The sequence below is a fragment of the Ptiloglossa arizonensis genome, chromosome 4, assembly GCF_051014685.1.
Source record: "Ptiloglossa arizonensis isolate GNS036 chromosome 4, iyPtiAriz1_principal, whole genome shotgun sequence".
Classification (NCBI taxonomy): Eukaryota; Metazoa; Arthropoda; class Insecta; order Hymenoptera; family Colletidae; genus Ptiloglossa; species Ptiloglossa arizonensis.
In genome coordinates this window covers 8,888,887-8,908,877 of record NC_135051.1, presented here as the reverse complement: position 1 = coordinate 8,908,877, position 19,991 = coordinate 8,888,887, and the positions used below count along the sequence as shown (strand labels likewise).

The 19,991-nt window shown below is 37.9% G+C and overlaps 6 protein-coding genes across 11 annotated transcripts; 2 read left to right on the top strand and 4 right to left on the bottom strand.

Moving 5' to 3' along the window:
- Positions 1-120: 120 nt before the first annotated feature.
- Positions 121-2,713, bottom strand: LOC143145237 (solute carrier family 25 member 44). 3 transcript variants are annotated; one of them, XM_076308420.1, is made up of 6 exons: positions 2,469-2,713; positions 2,338-2,394; positions 1,724-2,036; positions 1,350-1,657; positions 1,103-1,289; positions 121-1,036 (listed from the first exon to the last, which is right to left on the bottom strand). In XM_076308420.1, the coding sequence occupies exons 3-6, from the start codon at positions 1,896-1,898 to the stop codon at positions 717-719; spliced, it is 990 nt and encodes a 329-aa protein (XP_076164535.1). In that variant the 5' UTR covers positions 1,899-2,036; positions 2,338-2,394; positions 2,469-2,713; the 3' UTR covers positions 121-716. The 3 variants fall into 3 exon arrangements, with proteins under 3 accessions (XP_076164535.1, XP_076164533.1, XP_076164534.1); XM_076308418.1 differs by having other exon boundaries at positions 2,338-2,713; XM_076308419.1 differs by lacking the exon at positions 2,338-2,394.
- A 929-nt stretch (positions 2,714-3,642) lies between these two features.
- LOC143145748 (A-type potassium channel modulatory protein KCNIP2) lies at positions 3,643-13,326 on the top strand. 2 transcript variants are annotated; one of them, XM_076309434.1, is made up of 5 exons: positions 3,643-4,004; positions 12,336-12,563; positions 12,631-12,701; positions 12,779-12,997; positions 13,069-13,326. In XM_076309434.1, exons 1-5 carry the CDS (start codon positions 3,842-3,844, stop codon positions 13,177-13,179), a joined length of 792 nt encoding a protein of 263 aa, XP_076165549.1. In that variant the 5' UTR covers positions 3,643-3,841; the 3' UTR covers positions 13,180-13,326. The 2 variants fall into 2 exon arrangements, with proteins under 2 accessions (XP_076165549.1, XP_076165550.1); XM_076309435.1 differs by lacking the exon at positions 3,643-4,004 and adding an exon at positions 8,111-9,433.
- LOC143145743 (uncharacterized) lies at positions 4,157-9,621 on the bottom strand. The gene is made up of 4 exons (XM_076309425.1): positions 7,171-9,621; positions 6,821-7,036; positions 5,354-6,605; positions 4,157-5,250 (listed from the first exon to the last, which is right to left on the bottom strand). The coding sequence occupies exons 1-4, from the start codon at positions 7,270-7,272 to the stop codon at positions 4,784-4,786; spliced, it is 2,037 nt and encodes a 678-aa protein (XP_076165540.1). The 5' UTR covers positions 7,273-9,621; the 3' UTR covers positions 4,157-4,783.
- Positions 9,756-12,232, bottom strand: LOC143145749 (uncharacterized). Its single transcript, XM_076309436.1, has 2 exons — positions 11,821-12,232; positions 9,756-11,754 (listed from the first exon to the last, which is right to left on the bottom strand). Exon 2 carries the CDS (start codon positions 11,084-11,086, stop codon positions 10,622-10,624), a length of 465 nt encoding a protein of 154 aa, XP_076165551.1. The 5' UTR covers positions 11,087-11,754; positions 11,821-12,232; the 3' UTR covers positions 9,756-10,621.
- Positions 13,327-15,569: 2,243 nt separating the features above from the next.
- Positions 15,570-19,825, top strand: LOC143145746 (palmitoyltransferase ZDHHC16A). Of its 2 annotated transcripts, XM_076309431.1 has the most exons (6): positions 15,570-15,992; positions 16,071-16,218; positions 16,354-16,663; positions 16,738-16,928; positions 17,002-17,312; positions 17,402-19,824. In XM_076309431.1, exons 1-6 carry the CDS (start codon positions 15,946-15,948, stop codon positions 17,490-17,492), a joined length of 1,098 nt encoding a protein of 365 aa, XP_076165546.1. In that variant the 5' UTR covers positions 15,570-15,945; the 3' UTR covers positions 17,493-19,824. The 2 variants fall into 2 exon arrangements, with proteins under 2 accessions (XP_076165546.1, XP_076165547.1); XM_076309432.1 differs by lacking the exon at positions 15,570-15,992 and having other exon boundaries at positions 16,083-16,218; positions 16,347-16,663; positions 17,402-19,825.
- LOC143145745 (trypsin) lies at positions 17,316-19,845 on the bottom strand. 2 transcript variants are annotated; one of them, XM_076309429.1, is made up of 6 exons: positions 19,674-19,845; positions 19,045-19,515; positions 18,700-18,970; positions 18,353-18,597; positions 17,902-18,259; positions 17,316-17,585 (listed from the first exon to the last, which is right to left on the bottom strand). In XM_076309429.1, the coding sequence occupies exons 1-5, from the start codon at positions 19,747-19,749 to the stop codon at positions 17,919-17,921; spliced, it is 1,404 nt and encodes a 467-aa protein (XP_076165544.1). In that variant the 5' UTR covers positions 19,750-19,845; the 3' UTR covers positions 17,316-17,585; positions 17,902-17,918. The 2 variants fall into 2 exon arrangements, with proteins under 2 accessions (XP_076165544.1, XP_076165545.1); XM_076309430.1 differs by having other exon boundaries at positions 19,045-19,182.
- Positions 19,846-19,991: the final 146 nt, after the last annotated feature.

Sequence of the window (19,991 nt, the reverse complement as noted above, 5' to 3'; positions counted from 1 at the left end):
CGTTATTTATTTTACGCGTGCAACTTACCTGGAATTCGACTATATATAGCCAATGTAAGTACAATTACCTTAAAACCAAAGGATCTTGTCCAACGAAACTAAATTACACGCGGCGGAATGTCTTATTCGATATAGCTAACAAGTTTATTCACTTATACATTCTGTATACCGTATTATTTCCCTAAATAATACTTCGTATGTTCCTCTAGTTTTATTTTATAGAAATTTAATTGTTCTAGTAAATACACTCTTGTTTCTGATATTGTATTTTATCACAGCAATACATCTAACATATATTGCACAGTTTGTACTTTGTACAACGCACAGAAAGATTATACAAAATGCACTGTTATCGAATTTTTTTCCAAACATTTCGCAAAGCTTTAAATGTTAATGCGCGAGTTATTTTGACTACCTAACGGGAAAATACTTGCAAATATCTTCCATTAGCAATCGAAGGAAGATATTCCGATAATCTGTCGGTAAAATACTTGCAAATATGATCCAGGCACAATTATCTTGCCGTTCGATTTCGTAATTTATTAATATACATTTTCTATAACGAGTGCACTATTGTTGAAATCGTTTCAAATCATTTTGTACGATCCGGTTCTATTTTCTTTGGTGCGTATCTGTTACTTTTGTGTATAATACAGTATCGGCGAGAAATGCATTAACATAAAAATTATTTATACAAATGTCGGATAGATACGAATCTACCACCTAATATAACTTTTGTACTCCTCATTTATACTAAATCTTTTAATAGTTTCGTATCCTAAAATTATTGAAAAACTAAAACAAGCCGACTGCACAAGACGTGCCGATAGTCCTTTCGTGAACATTTGCAACCTTTCTTCGACCCAAAGATCTTTGAACGCGCTAAACATACTATCTAATCTTTGCACTTGCAATCTTGCGCGCACGATATCCAAAGGATTCGTGACAATTGTCGTGGTAAATCCTCCTAATGTTCCAGCTACTGCTTGAATGAACAAATGAGAAAACCATTCTGGAAACAGTTGGATAAGCTCTTCTGTAACCCAAAAGAGACAAGTTGTTACGCGTAATGAATTTTTCTTCCGATTTTATTCTCAGTTACCTTGGTAAGATATATAGAGTCCCCACCAAAGTGCACTATTAGGAACGTAAGCGCACAACGATGCGATGTACCCCCGATAAAAACCTCTATAACCGTCTCTCTGATAAATCAGTTTGACAATATCTGCCGATATCTGAGCATTGGTTCTTCCAGGTTCGAGAATTAAACCCAACGTATTCATTTCGATCTGCAAAAAACGTATAAATGGAGAAACGATAGATGTTGATGCTTTTCTCCTCGTACTTACTTTGTTTACATAGTTTTTAGCATGTTTGGTACTACTGATCCCAAGAACCATCAAGTGCTGACTTAAAATATCGAAAGGAACTACTATTGTTTGCCCTACCAAACTAGCAGCACCACCGGCAATTAATGCTTTAACCCGTGAATCTATACACCCTGTAACACGATCTTGTCCAAGTATATGGCGCACACCTTCATAAGTCGATACGTAAAATACGCCAGAAACAATTTGTACGGAACTTATCCAAAATCCTCTATAAAGACCCGGTACACCTTCAACTTTGTATATTTTTTTCACAGCGTCTATCATTCCTATAATAAATAACAAATGTTAAATTAATGAATTTCATTCTTATGTAAACTTACATGTACACTTACCACTGTACATACAATTGTTCTTCTGTACTTGTAAACGAGTTTTTATTACCGTTAAAGGATATAAACAACAACGCACTGAAAAGGATGATAGCATACTCAGTGGAAAAAACTTTGACTTGTCCATCATATCCCACTCGATGGTGCGGATAATATGTGGTGCTTCCACCGTGGTCATTTCTTGGATTTATGCCACTACCAGATTCGATACTATCACAGTACTCGGATACTAAGGTATGTGGGAGTGTTTGTTCAACCTGATGCTGCATATCTCATCAATATTTTTGGGGAATTAATACCCAAATAATTTAGAGAACTGATAAAAGAAAAAGATATTTTGTGTTCATGTTTGGTCGTGTTAGATGATTCTAAGTTGGATTGAGAAAGAGATACACACGAATCTACGCGGTGGCAAATTTGCCTCGTAAATGTGCACCGATTAATATATCGCGTGTTGCAATAATAGAACAAATGCATTTTTCATACATATATATACATATATATTCGTACAAACTATACGTTACCGAATTATATATCCGGGATGACAACAAATATTTTAATAAAACGTAAATGATATTCGATCAATGCTATCGAAACGAAATGAAAACGAAACGTACCTGTCCCGGGATATTTATACATTTTTCGAACTTGATTAGTAACTTCGTAAAAGGTCACTGTCAATGAAGATGTGCAAAGAATTCAGCAATCGATGAATGTCCAAACATTTTTTAGAAACATTGAGACTTACGATGATGTAATATACTATTCCAATGATAAATCTTTTCCAGCGCGTGGAATGTCGATCGATATTCACGTTGCAACAAAGTAAAAATAATTTTTTCCGTACGATATTATAAACTTGTCACGAGAAAATTCACTCTCACATTGCGAAACACTGTACAACTTTCGTTTCATTCAACAACAACGTAATATCGTATCGGTTTTATTTCGAGAGTCAAATTTTGTGAGGTAGCAGAAGACACGGAAAATGTGATCTAATTTTTACGAGTTGCAATACGTATGTAATATTGAGAAAATATCTGAATGGTGGCGACATCTGTGGTTAAGCGAGCGAAACATAGTCGCTATGCTTTCGTACAAGCAGCCCGAGCGATAACACTTAGAAACTCTGTTATAGTATCAATTATCGATTCGAACCGGAATAAAAAACCAGCGCTATTAGCTTATTGTTGAAATTAAAACTAAACCACGATTTATTCGTTACCATAAACAATACAACATGCACGTTTTATCATTAAACTAACATTTGAACCATCTGTATTCCACAAAGAACATCGATACCTTTTATCTCCTAGGTTTAGCAATCCCGACTGTAATACATGTAGAGGGAGATCGATGGAGCTAGTTAACTGTGAATTTTAAATACCTTCTAACAATATAAGAATATTTTTTTATTTTATAATTTTGTAACTTAAAAAACTTTTGTAACGCATAAGAATGTAATAAAACTTGAAATATTTTCTCATTCTTCATCTACGATGAAACATCGATCGTTTCAAAAATCAAGCATATACAAACATTTTATTTTATATTACTTTTTCAATTTATTCTTCCGAGTTTTATCATGTATTTTCATATCCTAGCACACCCTATATCAAGTAATTGTTTTTGAAACAAAATTTAGTCTTTATTGAATTAAGAATATTTTGATTATCGTGCGTAATTTTTTTAAGTAAAATTAGTCGTACAGCAGATACGTTGAATTTATCTTTAAAATTTGTTTCCTCGTGTAAAAAATGAACGAAACAGTATAATTAGTCTCGCGTTTCGAGGACCTCATTAGATACAGCGCGAATGCGTCACTGCATTCTCACCTACATAGCGATACTGCTGTTTTTTAAACACAGTAGTGTCCGAGATCTTATTCCAGCGAGTACTCCTTTTACCTCGATCCCTTGTACGATTTCCTTTCATACTTGTTTGTAAATTTTGTATGCAAATAATATTGATTACGCGACCCACAGGAACCATAGAAAAATAAGCGAGTAACATTACACCGATAGACGTGGCGATAAATAAATTTTTTGAGTTTTGTCTTTCAAGAAAAAGAGGAGAAAAGTTCGGAAGGTTGAATCAATATCACGAAATTACGAACGGAGAATGTACAGTGTTAACGTGACACCGGGTAGATCTTCCGAAAAACAAATTACTTCAAAAAGTGTTGACAACGAAATGGGAATGTACAGAAATCGAAGAAAGGAATCGATACCCGTTAAAGTCTTCAATTATTTCAAGACTCAAATGCAAGCAGAGGGAATTTCGAGTGAGTAGAATTTTTGTTGGATTTTAGCAACAAATAATTCCTAACAATGATCGAGCCTTTAAGTATTTTAAAAATAATTAAAACGTTCGCCGTGCATTACCGTGGGTGAAAGGCCTTAAATACATGTACAGTTGTTATAGACTTTGATTTTCATGACGTTGATTTTCATGTTTGCCATTTATTTCATAATAAAATATATAATATTTCATATATTATTCGAGGATGAAAAAATAAACCAAAGTAAAAATGTGACAAGTAATTCCTTTTCATTGTCCTTATCACTACTTCTCATTAATTCGTTTGAGATCACTTAAATTACCATAATTTTTTATACATGTTTCAACGTATTCGTACTCTCGCATATCTTAATATCGAGAAAATAAAAATTTCATTATTCTCGCGTACGTGTACGCTATTACGGCACGTTAACTCTTCCATAATAATTACATTTTATTAATACTGCAAAAATAATTATAGGCGATAGTTGCGACGTAATAATCACTCTTCTCTCTTCTTTCATCTGGATCGAATAATCTATCTTCGATCGTTTTAGACTTTGGTTTCAATTCTTAAATATATGTATAAATAGTGTGCGATTGCTTTTCCTTCAAAATCACATAATATCAAAGTTCTTTTGTACTTTTTCTTTTTTTGCACTACCAGCAGTACATATATCTCCTCTCATTGAACTTGATTCTTAGGAACATCATCTACCTGACCAATCAATGGTTCAGTGTTTATCATTGAAAATAAACAATCTGTGACTTCAACGTTTAATCTTAGCATACATTTTTATCTTTTTCCACGGTCGTTTTATAATCCGTATAATTTTGAGTCCAAACATCGGTAATGGAATCTTCGATTTCTTCGATCGATTCCTTTGAATCGGGTTCACATTTGGACGTTATTGTATGTAAACATCGTGTTTCCTTCGCCACGATTTTTTCGAATTCTGTTTCTAAATTAGCCATTCGCATTCCACATGAGGAATCATTATACAGTAACCAGTATGGAGAAAAAGAATGTTGTCTGTATTCTGCAACAAATCTTGCTTTCTGAGAGCACGTTACATGCGACGATATCGATGTATGCGAAACTATAGGCGCTATGTAACAATACACGCAAGATGTTTGATCTCGTTTCGATAACTCCATGCGTTTGTTGTTAATAAAATTTAAGGTATTTTCCAGAATGGGATCCACGGGAATTTTCGAGAATTTTCTTGGCCAAAATGGGTCCAGTATTCCTAAAAATATTAAACATAAAATATTATACATTTAACATAGCTTATATTCTTTTTCACGACGAATTGAATAATTTGAGAAGAGTATAGAATAATAGGCATGTACCGTTTTTTTTAGTACTGGATTTAGATTGTACCATAGTACTACAATTTTGTTCCTGTTGTTCCAAGTTTCCAGATAGCGGAATATTTTCTTGATTATTATTCAAACATAAGTATTCGTACGAGGGATTAGAATTGTAACAATTATCATTGGAAAATGTTTGAGGAACAGTGGATGCAAATGTATCTTGATTTATGTTCGCAGTGGAATTAAAATTGGTGTTTTGCAAATATTCTTCGTTAGTTTCTGTAGTATACTTATCTAGATTTTGTAAATAATACGTACTAGTAGAATCAGATTGTACACTGGGAACAAGGTTCGTTTCGTAGTACTGATTTTCTTCCATTGGATTCAGATTTAATAAATTTTGATTCGAGTTGTAGTCGTGTACACTTTCAGTGGTACGATATTGGCACATTAAACTCTCTTCATTTATGGGTTTATTTAAAGGAATCAATCCTGTACTATCATAATACATGGTTTGATACATTTTTGAGGACTGGACATCCGACGTCGGGCAATTAGTATCCGTTGTATTCATAACATTGGTAATCGTCCAATTCTCATAATCTTGGTGCGCATCAATGATCATAGGATATTCATATTGAATAACATTTTCATTTGCTAAAGTATTAGAAGTTTGTTGACCACTTTCATCTACATTCCTTTCAAAAGTAGGTTCATCAAGTCGGTTCAACAAGTATTCCCCTTTAATACTGCTTAAAAGTCCATAACACTCTGTATCATTTTCCAAATTGTCCTCGCTATCTCGATTGTCCAATTCGGCAGTTAAAGTATCAGAATTATCTAGTAAATTATTAGACTGATAACGATCCTTTGCCCAAAGCCGATAACCATCTATCACAGGACTGGCTATTTCTTCCAAATTTGCACCAACCGGTGCTTGTAACATCTTCTTTAGAAGTATAGAACCATGCACATTATTGTTGGCATCTTCCAATGTTTGATATTCGACACGATCATTGGATTGGTACGCAAACAAATTTGTATTGTTAACAGCACTTACTTCAGATTCAATATAGTTGTTATCATCTAAAGGAATTTTTTGAACATTGGATGAACTAGTCGCTGTTCTTAAATCAACAATAGTTGTTGAATCTTGTATTTGATTAGTATTCGTGTTGTACGTTTGAAATTCTCTCTGTATTTTTTTTGTCAAATATTGTTTGAACTCTTCGTACTCAGAAATCCTATTGTCGTCGTCTCTACTTACTACTTCTTCCTCCGCGCTGACCTAAGAAACGTAATGACAGATTTTGTTAAAAAAATATGTATATACGAAATTGTATCTATTATTTTTTTTTTTTTTTGCGTCGTTACACTTCTAACATCTATTCGTAAAATACATCGTTTAAATCGTTCAAGTTGCTCGAACAATAACGATTATTCGAGTGTTGGAATTGGGCATTCGAAATTTGCAAATTTTCGCAATACATCGAATCAACTCACCCACTGATATGGTGGTTGTTGTTGGGGACAGTAATGATTATCGGCCATAACGTAATCAGGACTGTGCAACGGTGTGGAGGTTAACCCGAGAAATTTCCCAGTTTTAATTTTTCGCATTTTGCTTTTGCGATTCTGCTTGAGATCTTGCAGCAATCTGCCAACCTCGTTTTCATTTCCGCCTCTCGCGGCTTGCAACACTTTAACCAACAGTTTCTTCTACGATGAAAAAATCACGATCGATCGTTAAAAATCAATTTCAAGTATCTACTTGTCGTCTTACAATGAAAATCAAGAAGCCGGCAAGCTTACCGATTTTTCCGTTTCAATGTCAAAAATAATAAATCAATTACCTTTATGTTACCTGGTACACGATATCTCAGAGCCAATGCCTGCAATTCCTTATAGGATAATTTTGAAATATCGTTGTCGTTCATTTTCAAACATCGAAACATTCAGTTGCGATCCTTTTCCTGGTTCTTACACATTTCTGATATGGCCGATAGAAAAATTCGTCTGCTAACCGAATCACGCAAATTCCTTTTTGAAAAAGGATTCGAAAATAAATTTGGTTCAACATCTACCGGAAACGAGTTTCGCGACAAAATTACCCCTTTTTCCCCGACTATATCTATCTTGTTTCGAATTAAACCAATTCTTATTTTAATCACTGGACTGCTTTTTAACCGATTTCGTCGAACACATAATAAGATTTGCAAGAAACTGTTTTGCTATACATTAAGCGCGCAGCGATCGTATTTTATTAAATAAAAAACAAAGGGAAAATTAAGCGTTGCGGTCGCATCAATGGACCGCATCTTTATTTATCTTTACACATGTTTTACTCCTGTACCGGTAAAATGAGTCAACTACCGGTCGCAAAATACTATTATCCTGCCATCTAGAAATAGATATTAAAATCCGATATTATCGATCGATAAAATTGACAACAGGAACAGTGCGCATCCTGATGGGGTAGTTGTGAAATTGACAATAGATCGGATCGTTGGCTCACTTTTGAACGTTAATTAAACGTTCGCCTACTGTCTCGATTTGTTTTTCATTTTCCGACGCAGTATTAATTTTTCTATGATGCATTAACGCGTGTGCGCAATCACACAAATAAATACTCGTTTTTGTATAAACAATTTTGAAGATATTCCTTAAAATTTCGTGACTCTGCGAACTTCGCGATCCCTCGCATCATACGCAGCCGGTACATCAAACGTCCGATATTATTTATTGTATAACTCGAATCTTTTTAACAGAATAACAGAACTCTGTTGCATTCGAGGATAAAAAAAAGTTATTTTTTCCCAGAGATTGCAAGGTCATGCTCGATACTTTGTTGGTAATAACGATAAATGTTTATTACATTTTACCGATCGTATAGGCGATACGTATTCTTACGCCACTTACGTCCGATCGATCGATAATCGAAAAAAATTTCCTAAAGTGGCGGGCAAGTAGTACACGCTTAAAATGCGCGCATCCAGTAGAAAAATCGTTTATAGTCGGACGAAGGAGGTTTGCGTTTTCCGACCGCGCCGGAGATGAATGGACCAAAGGTACACGTATTATGTATGTTTATCGCGTTTGAAATAGACCCTCGTTGGTAGTTTCAACTATACGGCACATTTGGTATCGTAAATAAACGTTACTCGGACCTTTTCTATTCGAAGTAGCCTTTTTCCGAACTTTCACCGGTTCTCGCGGAAAAAAAAGGATCTCGTTGGATGAATTATCGTTTTGTCGTCGATAAAGCCACAAGAAGTATACGTTATCGATAACTACTCTACCGAAGTAGGTATTCCGTGACACAATGCATAAAAATAATAGAAGAATAACTTCCAATTTACGAGGGAAAGCGGTCGGGCTGGTGAATATTCAGGAGCGTTGCAGACAGAATAATCCGTCGAAAGTAGGCCAAACCGAGAAAAGAAAACGGGTCGCGAGAAACACCGTGCAATTCGTCGATAACGAGCCGATCCGTGCATCGTTGTTTGTTCGAATAATAAGCCGTTTGCCGGCCGCGCGGCCGGCGAGAGCGCCCTTCGAAAAAGCGTCGGGCCGGACTTGCGCGCGAGCAAGGAAAGCCCGTGCTTTTGCGTGGCCGGGTCTTTCGATGCATCAGCGTGCGAGGGTCGCGCGCGTCGTTATCGAGTCAGTGGGCCAAGTTACGTTAGTCCGTCGTGGAGCATCGATCGTTGAATCGGGTGACACGCGTCGATCGGTTCCGAGCGACAGGTGAAACAGATAGAAGGCAGAAGAGGAAACCGAACGAAGGAAACGCAACAGATCGTTTCGAGGAAAGCGACGGATCGGAATCGAGGTCGGGTGTTGGTGGATCGCTTGAACTACCAAATGAAGGCACGTAAGAGCCGGGAGAAAAGTAAGTCCATGATTCGTACAGGCGGACTGTAGTGCCGCTCGAGTTTCCTCTCCGGGTAAATCGGTAAACCGACAGGCCAGTCGATACGCCGTGGAAAAGAGATCCTCCTTGAGACGAAGGGACTGCATCCGCACAGCCCGGGCCCCGGAACGATCTCCCCCTTTAACGCGCGTTCGTTGCGGTGTGCCTCGGTGCTAACAGCTGCGAAACCATGCAACGGCAAGGTGCGAGACTCGCTCGACTGAGAGAGAAAAACCAAACACCAATCGAACGCTCTCTTTTACTCCACTTTCTTTTCTGCCCATCCGGCCGACCACTGCTCCTCCCTCCTCTTCGAGAGTTAACCACCCTCCCGTCCGCCCCTTTTTACCCTCTACCCCTTTTTCGAATCGTTGCTCGCGATTTACTAGGGAACCGATGGACTACAACGATGACGACGACGACGACGACGACAACGACGACGACGACAACGACCACGACGACGATGACAGTGTATACGTGCATCGTGGTCTCTTTTCTACTTGCACGTATCGTGCGCGTCTTTGGATTCGCGCGTTTTTAATTGATAAAAATGCTCCGGAAAACGGAAACGCCAAGTGGGCTGGATACAGGGTAGGAGCTCTCCCGTTGCTATGGTGACCCCGGATGCCCGGGACCAGAGCTGCTAGTGGAATTACAGTGCAGAGTATATACATATCTATATGTATACGTGTATATGCGTGTGTATACACATATGTATATACACACATACTTAAGTATATACATATATGTACGTATATATATATATATATATATACACATGCGCGTTTACGATGTACACATACAGGAGACTTCAAAGCGCACGTCCGTGTTCGGACAATCTCGAACGACAACGGTTCGCGCTAGATCAATTTTCGTCGAAAGTTTCTCCGTTTCTTTTGTTTCTTCTCCGCAACGCATTCTTCTACAGGGTGTTTCTTGACGCGCGGGAATTGTTTCGTGAATTGTTCGCGGGACCCAACAAGTTGATTACCTCTGCAAGTATTGCGTACGTAGCGAGCTAGAAAGCTTCGTATAAAAGTAGCCGTCGTTCGTAGACCGGTAGCTTGATCCGAACCAGTTGCTTCTCCAGCGTTCAATGTCCATACTTGATCAATACTCGTCGAGTTATCTAAAATTGATCGTTCAGCTTGCCGGTGAATCCGTAAACACGGTCACGCCGGACCTTGCTCGATAAATCATTTCCCAAATTCCTGTGCACGCGTTAAAAAACACTCCGTATAGAGCGATAGAGTAGACACCGATCGTTGGCCCAGCTTTGTAGCTTCCGTTGTGTAGAGTCGCGCAATCTTCTCGTGGGCGTTAATATTTGTCGGTGCTTTACGTAGTTCCGTGATTGTAATTTTAGCAGCGATCAATGGGAAGCTTCTACCTTAGCCGTGAACGACGAGTTTGACACGGCTCTTTGAACACCGTAGAAACCGCGAGAAGAAGAGCATGAAAAAAGAAAAAACGCGAGACGAGACCGGTCGATCTTGAAACGTTGGCCACGATGCCCACGGGGTTCGTCCGATGATCCTTTCACCCTCGACGGAACCTCGTGTACGCGCGATCGCGAACATTTTCGAAAAGAACCGAAGCATGCGTTCAGGGGTGTGTAATTGCATGACAGACAGACACGCGCGAATCCATCTCCGACCGATCGATCGTTCGTCGAATAACACTCGGTGTTCCTCTTTCGAACGTGCTAACATCGAGTTGCATTCGCGACTGTCTGCCGTTGGATAAACGCGTGTAAATTTTCGCTCGTAGCGGTGTAGAGGATGATGTCCCGTACTCGGCGATTCCTCGTTCAAACGCGAGCGGAAACCTTCCTCGAGAACGAAACAAGTTTCCATTTTCCTCTCGGTTTTGGACGGGGACGACGACGAGACGCCTTGTACAAATTCTCGTAGAGTATCTTCGTAGGTTGCGAGATTCGTTAGGCCCTTCTTTGAGTAGGTGCATTTGTTCTAGAGATTGCTATTATTCTTTAGAGCCGATGAAACACCCTTCCCCCCTTTGTAGATTGTAGCGTTGGGTCGCGCTTTCGTTTGCTCTTGAATCTTATCACGGTGCCGGTAATTATAATTATATTTATAGCGCCTCGCGTTAACGAGTATCGATTTTAACGTTGCGTCGCTTGAATACGAAACGTGTCTCCGGACGGCTGTCTCGGGCAAAACTTTTCGAGTAAATCGAAAATACGTATACGAGATTTACGACGCCGAGGATCTTCTCCTCGTCGACGAAAGCGACCCCTCGACTTTGCGATTATCCGAGTCCAAAGTATAGTACATATAGCAGTTGTTCTTTTCAGTCGCCTGAAACCTATTTAGTGACTTTTCTCTCTGTCTTCGATTCCACGCATCTTTCCATCGTCGAGCGAACAACGAACCGACCGTATACCGTCTATATCGTGTTCCGGTATCAATTTTGCTAATTGTGCTCGCAGAAGGATGGAATCGTGCGCGCGTCGTTTCTATCTCTGTTTCTCTCCCAAGTAAAACACGATCTCCGCCTAGCTCTAAAAGAAGAATGAATCGTTTTCGTAATGAGCGACCTACGATCGGATCTGATCGAATTGTTTTACCTGGGCGAAACACCTCCCGTTTGTCCCACGTTCACGAGTTCTCTGCCTGCAAGTCTCTGCACCTGTATTCGCATCTCCAGGTATTGTCCGTGTTGCCAACGCGCGCACTGTACGTGTGTATGTGTGCGTGCGTACGTATGTGTGTATGTATGTGTCCTCCTTCTCCTCCTCCTTCTCCTACCTTTTGCCCACTCCGTTCCAAGTAGGACCCTGTTTTTGCTCAGGGGGAGCGTAAGCAGGTTGCCTGGAGGAGGATCAGCCGCGCTGTCTTCTCGGGCACCCGGCGTATCTTCTCCCGCTCTAAAGTAATGCTAAAACTTCTCGAGCTCTTGTTGCACCCTGTCTCGTAAGTAGAAACCGCGCCAGTCTCCTCTCCTGCCTGCTAGTGAGAGAGGAGGAACGGCGTCTCTCCTTTAGCCTGAAGTAGAGGAAGAAGCACAGTTGAAAAGGTGAGAGGGGAGTACTCTCGAACGCGTACAGTCTTAGAAGCGAAACGCCCGTTGGCAAACTTACAGAGAGCGAGCTTGAAGAACTCGGGGGCGTTTTAGGGGGTTCTACTGCCGGTGCCCTCGCCCTCGGCGGCCGGCACAAGCCGGAGGAGCTCGCCACCTTGGCGGCCAACACCAGGTTCTCCAGGAAGGAGATACAGTTGATTTATCGTGGCTTCAAACAGGAATGCCCGACCGGCCTCGTCGACGAGGAGGCCTTCAAGCAGATTTTCTCGCAGTTCTTTCCGCAGGGAGGTGAGAATTCTCGTCTGAAACAAACAATCGTTTCGATTAGAATGATAATAACGCGTAAATCTTCCAGATGCCAGCCAGTATGCTCACTACGTCTTCAACACCATGAAGAGAAAACCATCTGGAAAAATAAGCTTCGAGGTGAAACGTTGTTCGATTTTACCAACGTTTCGAAATTCTTCTCTCCCAACCTCGTTGCTCTTCTCTTTCTTGTCCAGGAATTCCTCACGATCCTGTCGAAAGTGTCCAGAGGCTCGGTGGAGGAGAAACTCCAGTGGGTGTTCGGACTCTACGATCTGGACGGCGACGGGCTGATCAGCAAAGAGGAGATGCTGGACGTGGTTGGTTCTATTTACGAGATGTTGGGCCGTTACACTCAGCCCCAAATCGTCGAGCCTCACTTGGCTGCTCGGGAGCACGTCGATCGTATCTTTCACGTGAGTATTACAATTCCGAAGTGTACAATTTCCGAAGAAACGAAGAAACGAAGCATATTCTTTCCCTCCAGTTGATAGATGCGAACAAAGACGGCGTGGTGACGATCGAGGAATTGGTGCAATGGTGTTCCAAGGACGAGCAGCTCTTGCGAAGTCTCGACACCCTCGACACTGTCTTATGAGATATTTACCGTTATTATTTTACACCTCTAATTCGATTCCCAAAAGCCCCCATCTGATCGAACCTTCGAACGAGCTCCGCTTGTATTTTCCACGCGAATGGTTTGATTGTATTTAACGGTTCGTTGGTTACGAACAAACAACGCGGACAAAACAATCGGAGCTTGTCGAACGTTGTTTGTAAATATATATATATATATATATATATATATATATATATATATATATATATATTTATTTATTTACCCTACCTACCCAGTCTTTCGAACGTGCTGTCGAGAGCACGATGAAAAATTAACAGTATTAGTAAACTTTTCGCGCAAAGATCGTTCGTTCTCGACGTTTCTTTGCGAATAAGGCAAAATGAGTATAAATTAGGGAGAAACGCATCCGAAAACGACGAGATAAAGGTTCGACGTACGGTATAGGCGTTGCCTTTACCCGATTTAGTTATGCAGGATGGATGCGAGCATAATTCCCGAACGTAATTCTTCCACCTTGTAGCAACGATGAATTTTAAAAGTTTTAACAGCCGAGTTACTCCGATCGGGGTAACACGGTATCTCGATCGAACACGATCTTTCGCCTCTATATTTCTTCCGAATCCCTCTAATCCTTGTTCTCAACGAGTCGAAAATATTCGAGTCTCGTTTATTTAGATCGGCGGTTCTCCACCTGTTTTTCCGTCTACCATTTTACACGGGGTACATAAATATTATCTACGAAAGCGATCGACAGTCGATCGAATAGAAGCGCGCAATTATTTTTTCGATCGAACAAACTGACATCCGTACTGCGTATCACAGGTTGAGAACCGCTGTTTTAGACGGTGTCGATACACCCATGACACAATAACTCCTTTTACCAGATTTCGCGAATTTCAAATTTCCTATAATCGGCCCTTTCAGATTCGAATTCGTTCTACAAATAAAATTCGATATACGGTATGAAAAATTCGTCGAAATAGACGATAAATCTGAAAGGGTTTAAGCATATGTATGAAACTTACACATAGTGTACGATTTGACCATCTTCGTGGCAGTTAAGTACGATTACGAAGATTTTTCTCAAGGAGCTTCGATTACTGTTCATCGTCCGGGTCGTTTTCGTATCCTTTTCGATACCTTTGCAAAAAATTCCACACTGCAACTGTAATTCGTAAATAATACGAAATACTATAAAAAGGTTTCCTCGCTCGGATACTTTTAAACTATGGTCCGCAAATGCCTGCAAAATAGAGTAAAGGGTCAACAATGGCTGCAACGACCCGTGCACGATGGAACAAGTATAGTTAGTAACCCAATAATATAATAGATCGTAGTATCCTCGACCAACTAAGAGAAACGTGATCTTTCGAGATCAACGCCTCGTGTGATTCTCTCGTACCTTACTATTTACTATTACGATTATACTATCGCGTAAAGGTTATTGTTATCAATACAATCATTATTAATCTCATTGCCTGATATCTACAAACTTGTTGTAAAGTAATCTCACCTATGTAGAAACTGTTAGCGTATACTCGAGATATTCTAAAGCGATATTTTACGCGTACAAATGTCATCGAATTTGTTGAATTTCTCAATTTTACTGTAAATCCTGTACTATATATATATATATATATATATATATATATATATCATATATGCATATTCGCGAAGGACGAATATTGACTGTTTTCACGCGACTGCAACTGTAAAAAGATCGATTCGACGATAATTGCGATCCGATCGAGGATATTCGATTCTTTCTTTCGTGTATATGCTACTACTTCAGGAATCGATTTTTTTTACCAATCGATATGTTGCGTACCAATATGTATGCGTTTAATATACATACATTGGTATTTGCATTTCTTTGAATGTATATATACATATGCAAATTGAATATTTTTGATTCTGTTACAATTATCGTAATATTATAGGATTTTATTATTTTTTGCAATTTACGTATTTCTGTTCCACTACGATCGCTTTATCTTTGGATGAACGACAATTAAATTGTTTCTACAAAGAAAACATTTGTATTTAATAAAAATTAAAATTTCCATTCTAGACACTAAAAATGTTTTGTTCTTTTCGTAATAAAAATTTTTATTTGTACACTGCCAAGAAATTATTTACCTGTTAATGATACCGCTCGTAAATTTATTAAACGTAACATGCAGTAATATATAGATCTGTGTTAAGTCTGACTTTGATCTATACATCACTGTCTTCCGTTTATCGTTTTAAACTTATCTGAGAAATATTGTTTTCCATTTATCGTATATTCTTGATACCTCGATAAAAAATGACATTCCTATCTGGATAAATTTTGATTTTAATTTCCCTTTTGAATCGAAGAGGTTCAGTTTTAGGTAATACATACTGGCGACAGTGGCGCACAAGATTAAATTCTCACAAGCAATGTATAGGTTATGCATTTCCAAGAGCAGCTGTTTTCTATAGTTTGTTTCTTCTATTTAAAGCGCGATCAAAATAATCATTATCAAACTCTGATCCGATAAGTGTCGAAGATTAATTTAGGCTAATGTTCTGTAAAGAAAAAAAATTCATAGCAACACGAGGGGTTGTAAAGAGATCTCTGACGTAAAATTCAATGCGATGTCGTGCAATATATTGTATAATGATAATAATTAACCAATCGGTAATCACACCAATTACGTTTATAGATACAATTTGATTTATAAAATGACAGTGAGACTCTAAACAACAATCATAAAATATTAATAAGAATAATAGAGTAAAATTTGTACATAAATAAAAATGGTGAAAATAAAATGGTCGTTAACAAAAGCTCCAAACATTCTAAAGTAAGTTACCAAAAATAACTAAGAACTGTTATTTGTTTAAATGTATCATTGTAATGTGTATGTTTTCCTTTTTTTCAGACTTAATTTAAAGCAAAAATGGTGGCGTCTTCAAATCATTATAAAATCTTTATTTTACAATGACTTCTTAAATTGGAGTTACATATGTGATATTCTTTTGGAGCCAATGTTTTGGTTCGTAGAAAATTTCACAGTCTGTTTAGGACCTGTAAGTACTTTACTAATCTATCCTATGTTATTTAGGCTATAATTTATTGTGAAAATTTTACATAATTGTGTAACTTACCGTATAAAAGAATTTAACACTGTTCACAATATATTTACTAAGCCTGGCAGTTCACAGGTATTTGTAGTAATGGTAAGTCTCTTATCCGCGTGTATTGTATACATTTCATATTACATTGGTCTACCATATTGGTGGGAGAAAAGTCCATTGATGACGATAATACTCTTACTGATTGGAAATTGGTTACTGGCAAACGTATGTTTTCATTACTACATGGGTGTAAGTGTTCCGGCTGGCTACCCACCGGTAGGTAGTCTTATTCCAGAAGCTGTAAGCATTTGTAAAAAGTGCATTAAACCAAAACCACCTAGAACGCATCACTGTTCTGTATGCAATAAATGCATTCTTAAGATGGATCATCATTGTCGTATCCTTTTAGACAAAATATTCATTTTCCTATATTGGTACAAACTGCTATAAATTTCTTGACGTGAAAAATAGCATGGTTAAATAATTGCGTCGGTCATTACAATCACCGCCATTTTTTTCAATATATGGCTTTTACGGTACTCGGTATTTTATTCATTATGCTGTTTGGAGTTGAAATAGCGTATCAAGAATTCTTTCCGACTCAAGACCCAGAATTAGATGGTCATCCTGTGCGCATTAACAATTCTGAAATAATTCCTGTGGTAAGTTTTATCACTTTTTTCAAAATAAATGAAATCACTGTACAAAATTTTTGTATCGTAATTGTTGTTCCAGACCGAATCGCTGGACCATTTAAGTCAAGAGGAATTAGCTGAAATAGCTAAACAAGCGGCGGACACAAATGCTAAAGAATGGAGAAGAAGACTTATAATTTTTGCAGCGTTAATTTGCGTGGCTACTTTCGCAGCGTTAGGAGCGTTAACATGGTGGCACGCGGGTCTTATCACTAGAGGGGAGACGAGTATAGAAGCACATATAAACAGCACAGAGATGCAAAAGTATAAAGAACTTGGAAAATTATATCAAAATCCATATAATTTTGGACCAAGACAAAATTGGAAATTGTTTTTAGGCACCATTGGCAGGTATTACTTTTGTAATTAGAATTTTCCTTCTTTTTAATATAATAATCGGATACATTGTATCGTTGTTTTTTTTTCTTCTTTTATTATAGAAGCTGGTGGTATGTATTATTTCCATCGAATCATGGTCCCTATGGAGATGGACTCACGTGGAGAACCATTCACGACGCAAAGATATCTTGAGTATGATTATCACGCCTATCGATGGCAGTTTGCACTTATTTTCTACAGTCACGATCGAGTTACTCTTACAAACATTGAACTCCTCTAGTCAAGCTGCAATCAGTTAGTATTATGTACAATTTACATACTTGGCACACTAAACTATATAAAAAGTATCTAAAAATTTAATGTCAATGTAAACTTGTAATACTTGTTTTTTACATCCACAAAATTATCTGCTATACGCATGTATCTATGTATACATTATCGATAATGATACTTCTAATAAACGTAGGTCGTTATCTTCAATGTATATTGTTAAGCAATATTAATATTAAATGTATTTTAAACTTTTAATGTTTAAATCGCTCGAGACAATTGCGAAAAAAATAAACGAACTTTTCTATCTTTGCAAAATAACTGAACATACATTGATATACTACAGAGTTAAGCTTTTGGCCAAACAATGTCCTCTATCCAGTTAAGATAATGTGGGACCCTCGTATACACTCCGGGCATATTAACGAACGCACAACCCTGCCCAAAACTTGTGATGCCCAATATTTGAAAGAGGCATAAATTTGTTGGATGAACTATTTGTAACGGGCCACCCGAATCTCCTTGACAAGTATCTTTGCTCCAACCACCGCGAGGATCTCCAGCACAGATCATACTTGGTGTAATTCCATATGGTATTTTTATCGATTGCGTATGTCTTATTGCGCACCTTAGATTATCAATAATGTCGAGTTGAGCCTTTTGCAATTGATTACTTCTTTCTTCGGCTTCTGCAATTACATAACAATATTTTAGATACTTTTTTCGATAAATACCTATGTACACGACAGTGTCCTAATCATACAGTAACACTTTAAACGTACCAAATTCGGTAACACCCCAACCACTGACCCATGCTTGCTCAGGTACAATGTCGTATTCTTGATACAGACAGGCAGGCCTTATATCCTTATTAAACGTAATAACAGTACTTAACTTTATAAGGGCTATATCATTGTATATCGTAGGAGGTTTATAACTCGGATGACGTATCATCTTACTAATTGTAGTCGTAACACCATGCTGATTATCTCTCAAATCGTGAAAACCGATACGTGCATCTGTAGGACTTTTGTTAAAAATATTTGATTTAAAAACTTGACATAATTTTGTATGTACATATATATTTTTTCATACTAATCTGTGATAATAAAGAAATTATAAATAATACTTTGGCTGGTAAGTGCAATGCGCTGCGCTAAGTACCCATTCTGGTGCAATAAGTGTACCACCGCACGAAACATGGAATGTTCCGTCCGAATATTTTATACCTAGAGCCACCATGTGAGGAAATTCACCGGGCAAAGCAGTAACCCCTCCGATAACAAGCCGATTTGTGTTAATGCAGTTTTGATTGGTTACCTTGATCACCTCTTGATTCGCACCGACCAAAGGCAATATTCCTGTTGTGCTTGAAATTTGTCTTCCATATTCTTGGCACACTAATGTATCAAGATTATCGATTAATGTTGCAATCAATATTGTAAAGTACTTTTTCTGTTTACAGATTACTTACTTTGTTCAGACTTTCTCTCTGCAATTGTATACGCAGTTGTTGTATTGAAAATTTCATTTGGAGTTGACAATTTCTCATTCCACGGACTTGTACTGCTGTTTGAATTAATTTCAGGGACCATACGAACCACGTTCTTATCTGCATTAAGAGCAGCTCGTAAGAAGGGATTATTATTATAAGAAGCAACACTAACACTATGAGGTTCTGTTGTTTCGACCGCATTCTTATATACAGATGTATCTTGACTTCGCTTATTGTTGTTGCTAGAAGGTGACAAAGTCGATCGAGCAGTGTACGATAAGAAAGGGTTGCTCCAATTTTCAGTTAAGGTTGTAGCGCGATCTTCAAGGAACAAGTTATTATTGATATTGTCACTTAACACCGGCAGCTTAATGTTGTTTCGAAGAAATGGGTTTTTGTCAATATTGTCACTTAACTTCGGCGGACTAGGTTTCTTTTTCCTTGAATTTCCTAGAAATATATCTACCTATATTTGCAACTACTTGAAAAAAATTTTAAATTTGTAAAAATATAATTTGGAATTTTGCAAAGAATAGTTTACGATTGGCAGTATCGTTGGATACGGTAAACAAAATATGTTTGTAAATCTTAAAATAATAATAATTAACCTGAATTATTTGCCGACAACACTAATACAACCGCAAACAGTAAAAATATCATAAAAATATTAAGCCGAAATGCCATTATGTATTACAAAGAGCAAAAGCAGACCTTTTCTTGGCTTTGAATTAAACTAGAATAAAAAGAGAAAGGAATCGTTTGCGTCGTAGGCACATAAATAAATACATTATTTCACTGTCATTTGTTGCCATATTTCCACCTCCCGTACAATTTCGACGAATGCTCGGCAATGATATCGAAGAAACATATTCATTAAAAATATTAGCAGCTTCAGCAATCCTATCCAATCCAATCTGTGAATCGTT

Excerpts from the sequence above, each read along its gene's own strand:
- LOC143145745 (XM_076309429.1), bottom strand. The coding sequence starts at position 19,749 with ATGGCATTTCGGCTTAATATTTTTATGATATTTTTACTGTTTGCGGTT. Across the intron at positions 18,971-19,044 it reads AGAGAGAAAGTCTGAACAAA|TGTGCCAAGAATATGGAAGA; the intron begins GTAAGTAATCTG and ends TTGATACATTAG. Across the intron at positions 18,598-18,699 it reads CATTGCACTTACCAGCCAAA|TCCTACAGATGCACGTATCG; the intron begins GTATTATTTATA and ends TTTTAACAAAAG.
- LOC143145749 (XM_076309436.1), bottom strand. The coding sequence starts at position 11,086 with ATGGAAACTTGTTTCGTTCTCGAGGAAGGTTTCCGCTCGCGTTTGAAC.
- LOC143145237 (XM_076308418.1), bottom strand. The coding sequence starts at position 1,898 with ATGACCACGGTGGAAGCACCACATATTATCCGCACCATCGAGTGGGAT. Across the intron at positions 1,290-1,349 it reads CTAAAAACTATGTAAACAAA|ATCGAAATGAATACGTTGGG; the intron begins GTAAGTACGAGG and ends CGTTTTTTGCAG. Across the intron at positions 1,037-1,102 it reads ACTCTATATATCTTACCAAG|AAGAGCTTATCCAACTGTTT; the intron begins GTAACTGAGAAT and ends TTTGGGTTACAG.
- LOC143145743 (XM_076309425.1), bottom strand. The coding sequence starts at position 7,272 with ATGTTTCGATGTTTGAAAATGAACGACAACGATATTTCAAAATTATCC. Across the intron at positions 7,037-7,170 it reads GTGTACCAGGTAACATAAAG|AAGAAACTGTTGGTTAAAGT; the intron begins GTAATTGATTTA and ends TTTTCATCGTAG. Across the intron at positions 5,251-5,353 it reads ATCCAGTACTAAAAAAAACG|GAATACTGGACCCATTTTGG; the intron begins GTACATGCCTAT and ends TAATATTTTTAG.
- LOC143145748 (XM_076309434.1), top strand. The coding sequence starts at position 3,842 with ATGTACAGTGTTAACGTGACACCGGGTAGATCTTCCGAAAAACAAATT. Across the intron at positions 4,005-12,335 it reads GCAAGCAGAGGGAATTTCGA|AGAGCGAGCTTGAAGAACTC; the intron begins GTGAGTAGAATT and ends GCAAACTTACAG. Across the intron at positions 12,564-12,630 it reads GCAGTTCTTTCCGCAGGGAG|ATGCCAGCCAGTATGCTCAC; the intron begins GTGAGAATTCTC and ends TAAATCTTCCAG.
- LOC143145746 (XM_076309431.1), top strand. The coding sequence starts at position 15,946 with ATGGTGAAAATAAAATGGTCGTTAACAAAAGCTCCAAACATTCTAAA. Across the intron at positions 16,219-16,353 it reads TCACAGTCTGTTTAGGACCT|GTATTTGTAGTAATGGTAAG; the intron begins GTAAGTACTTTA and ends GGCAGTTCACAG. Across the intron at positions 16,929-17,001 it reads ATTCTGAAATAATTCCTGTG|ACCGAATCGCTGGACCATTT; the intron begins GTAAGTTTTATC and ends TTGTTGTTCCAG.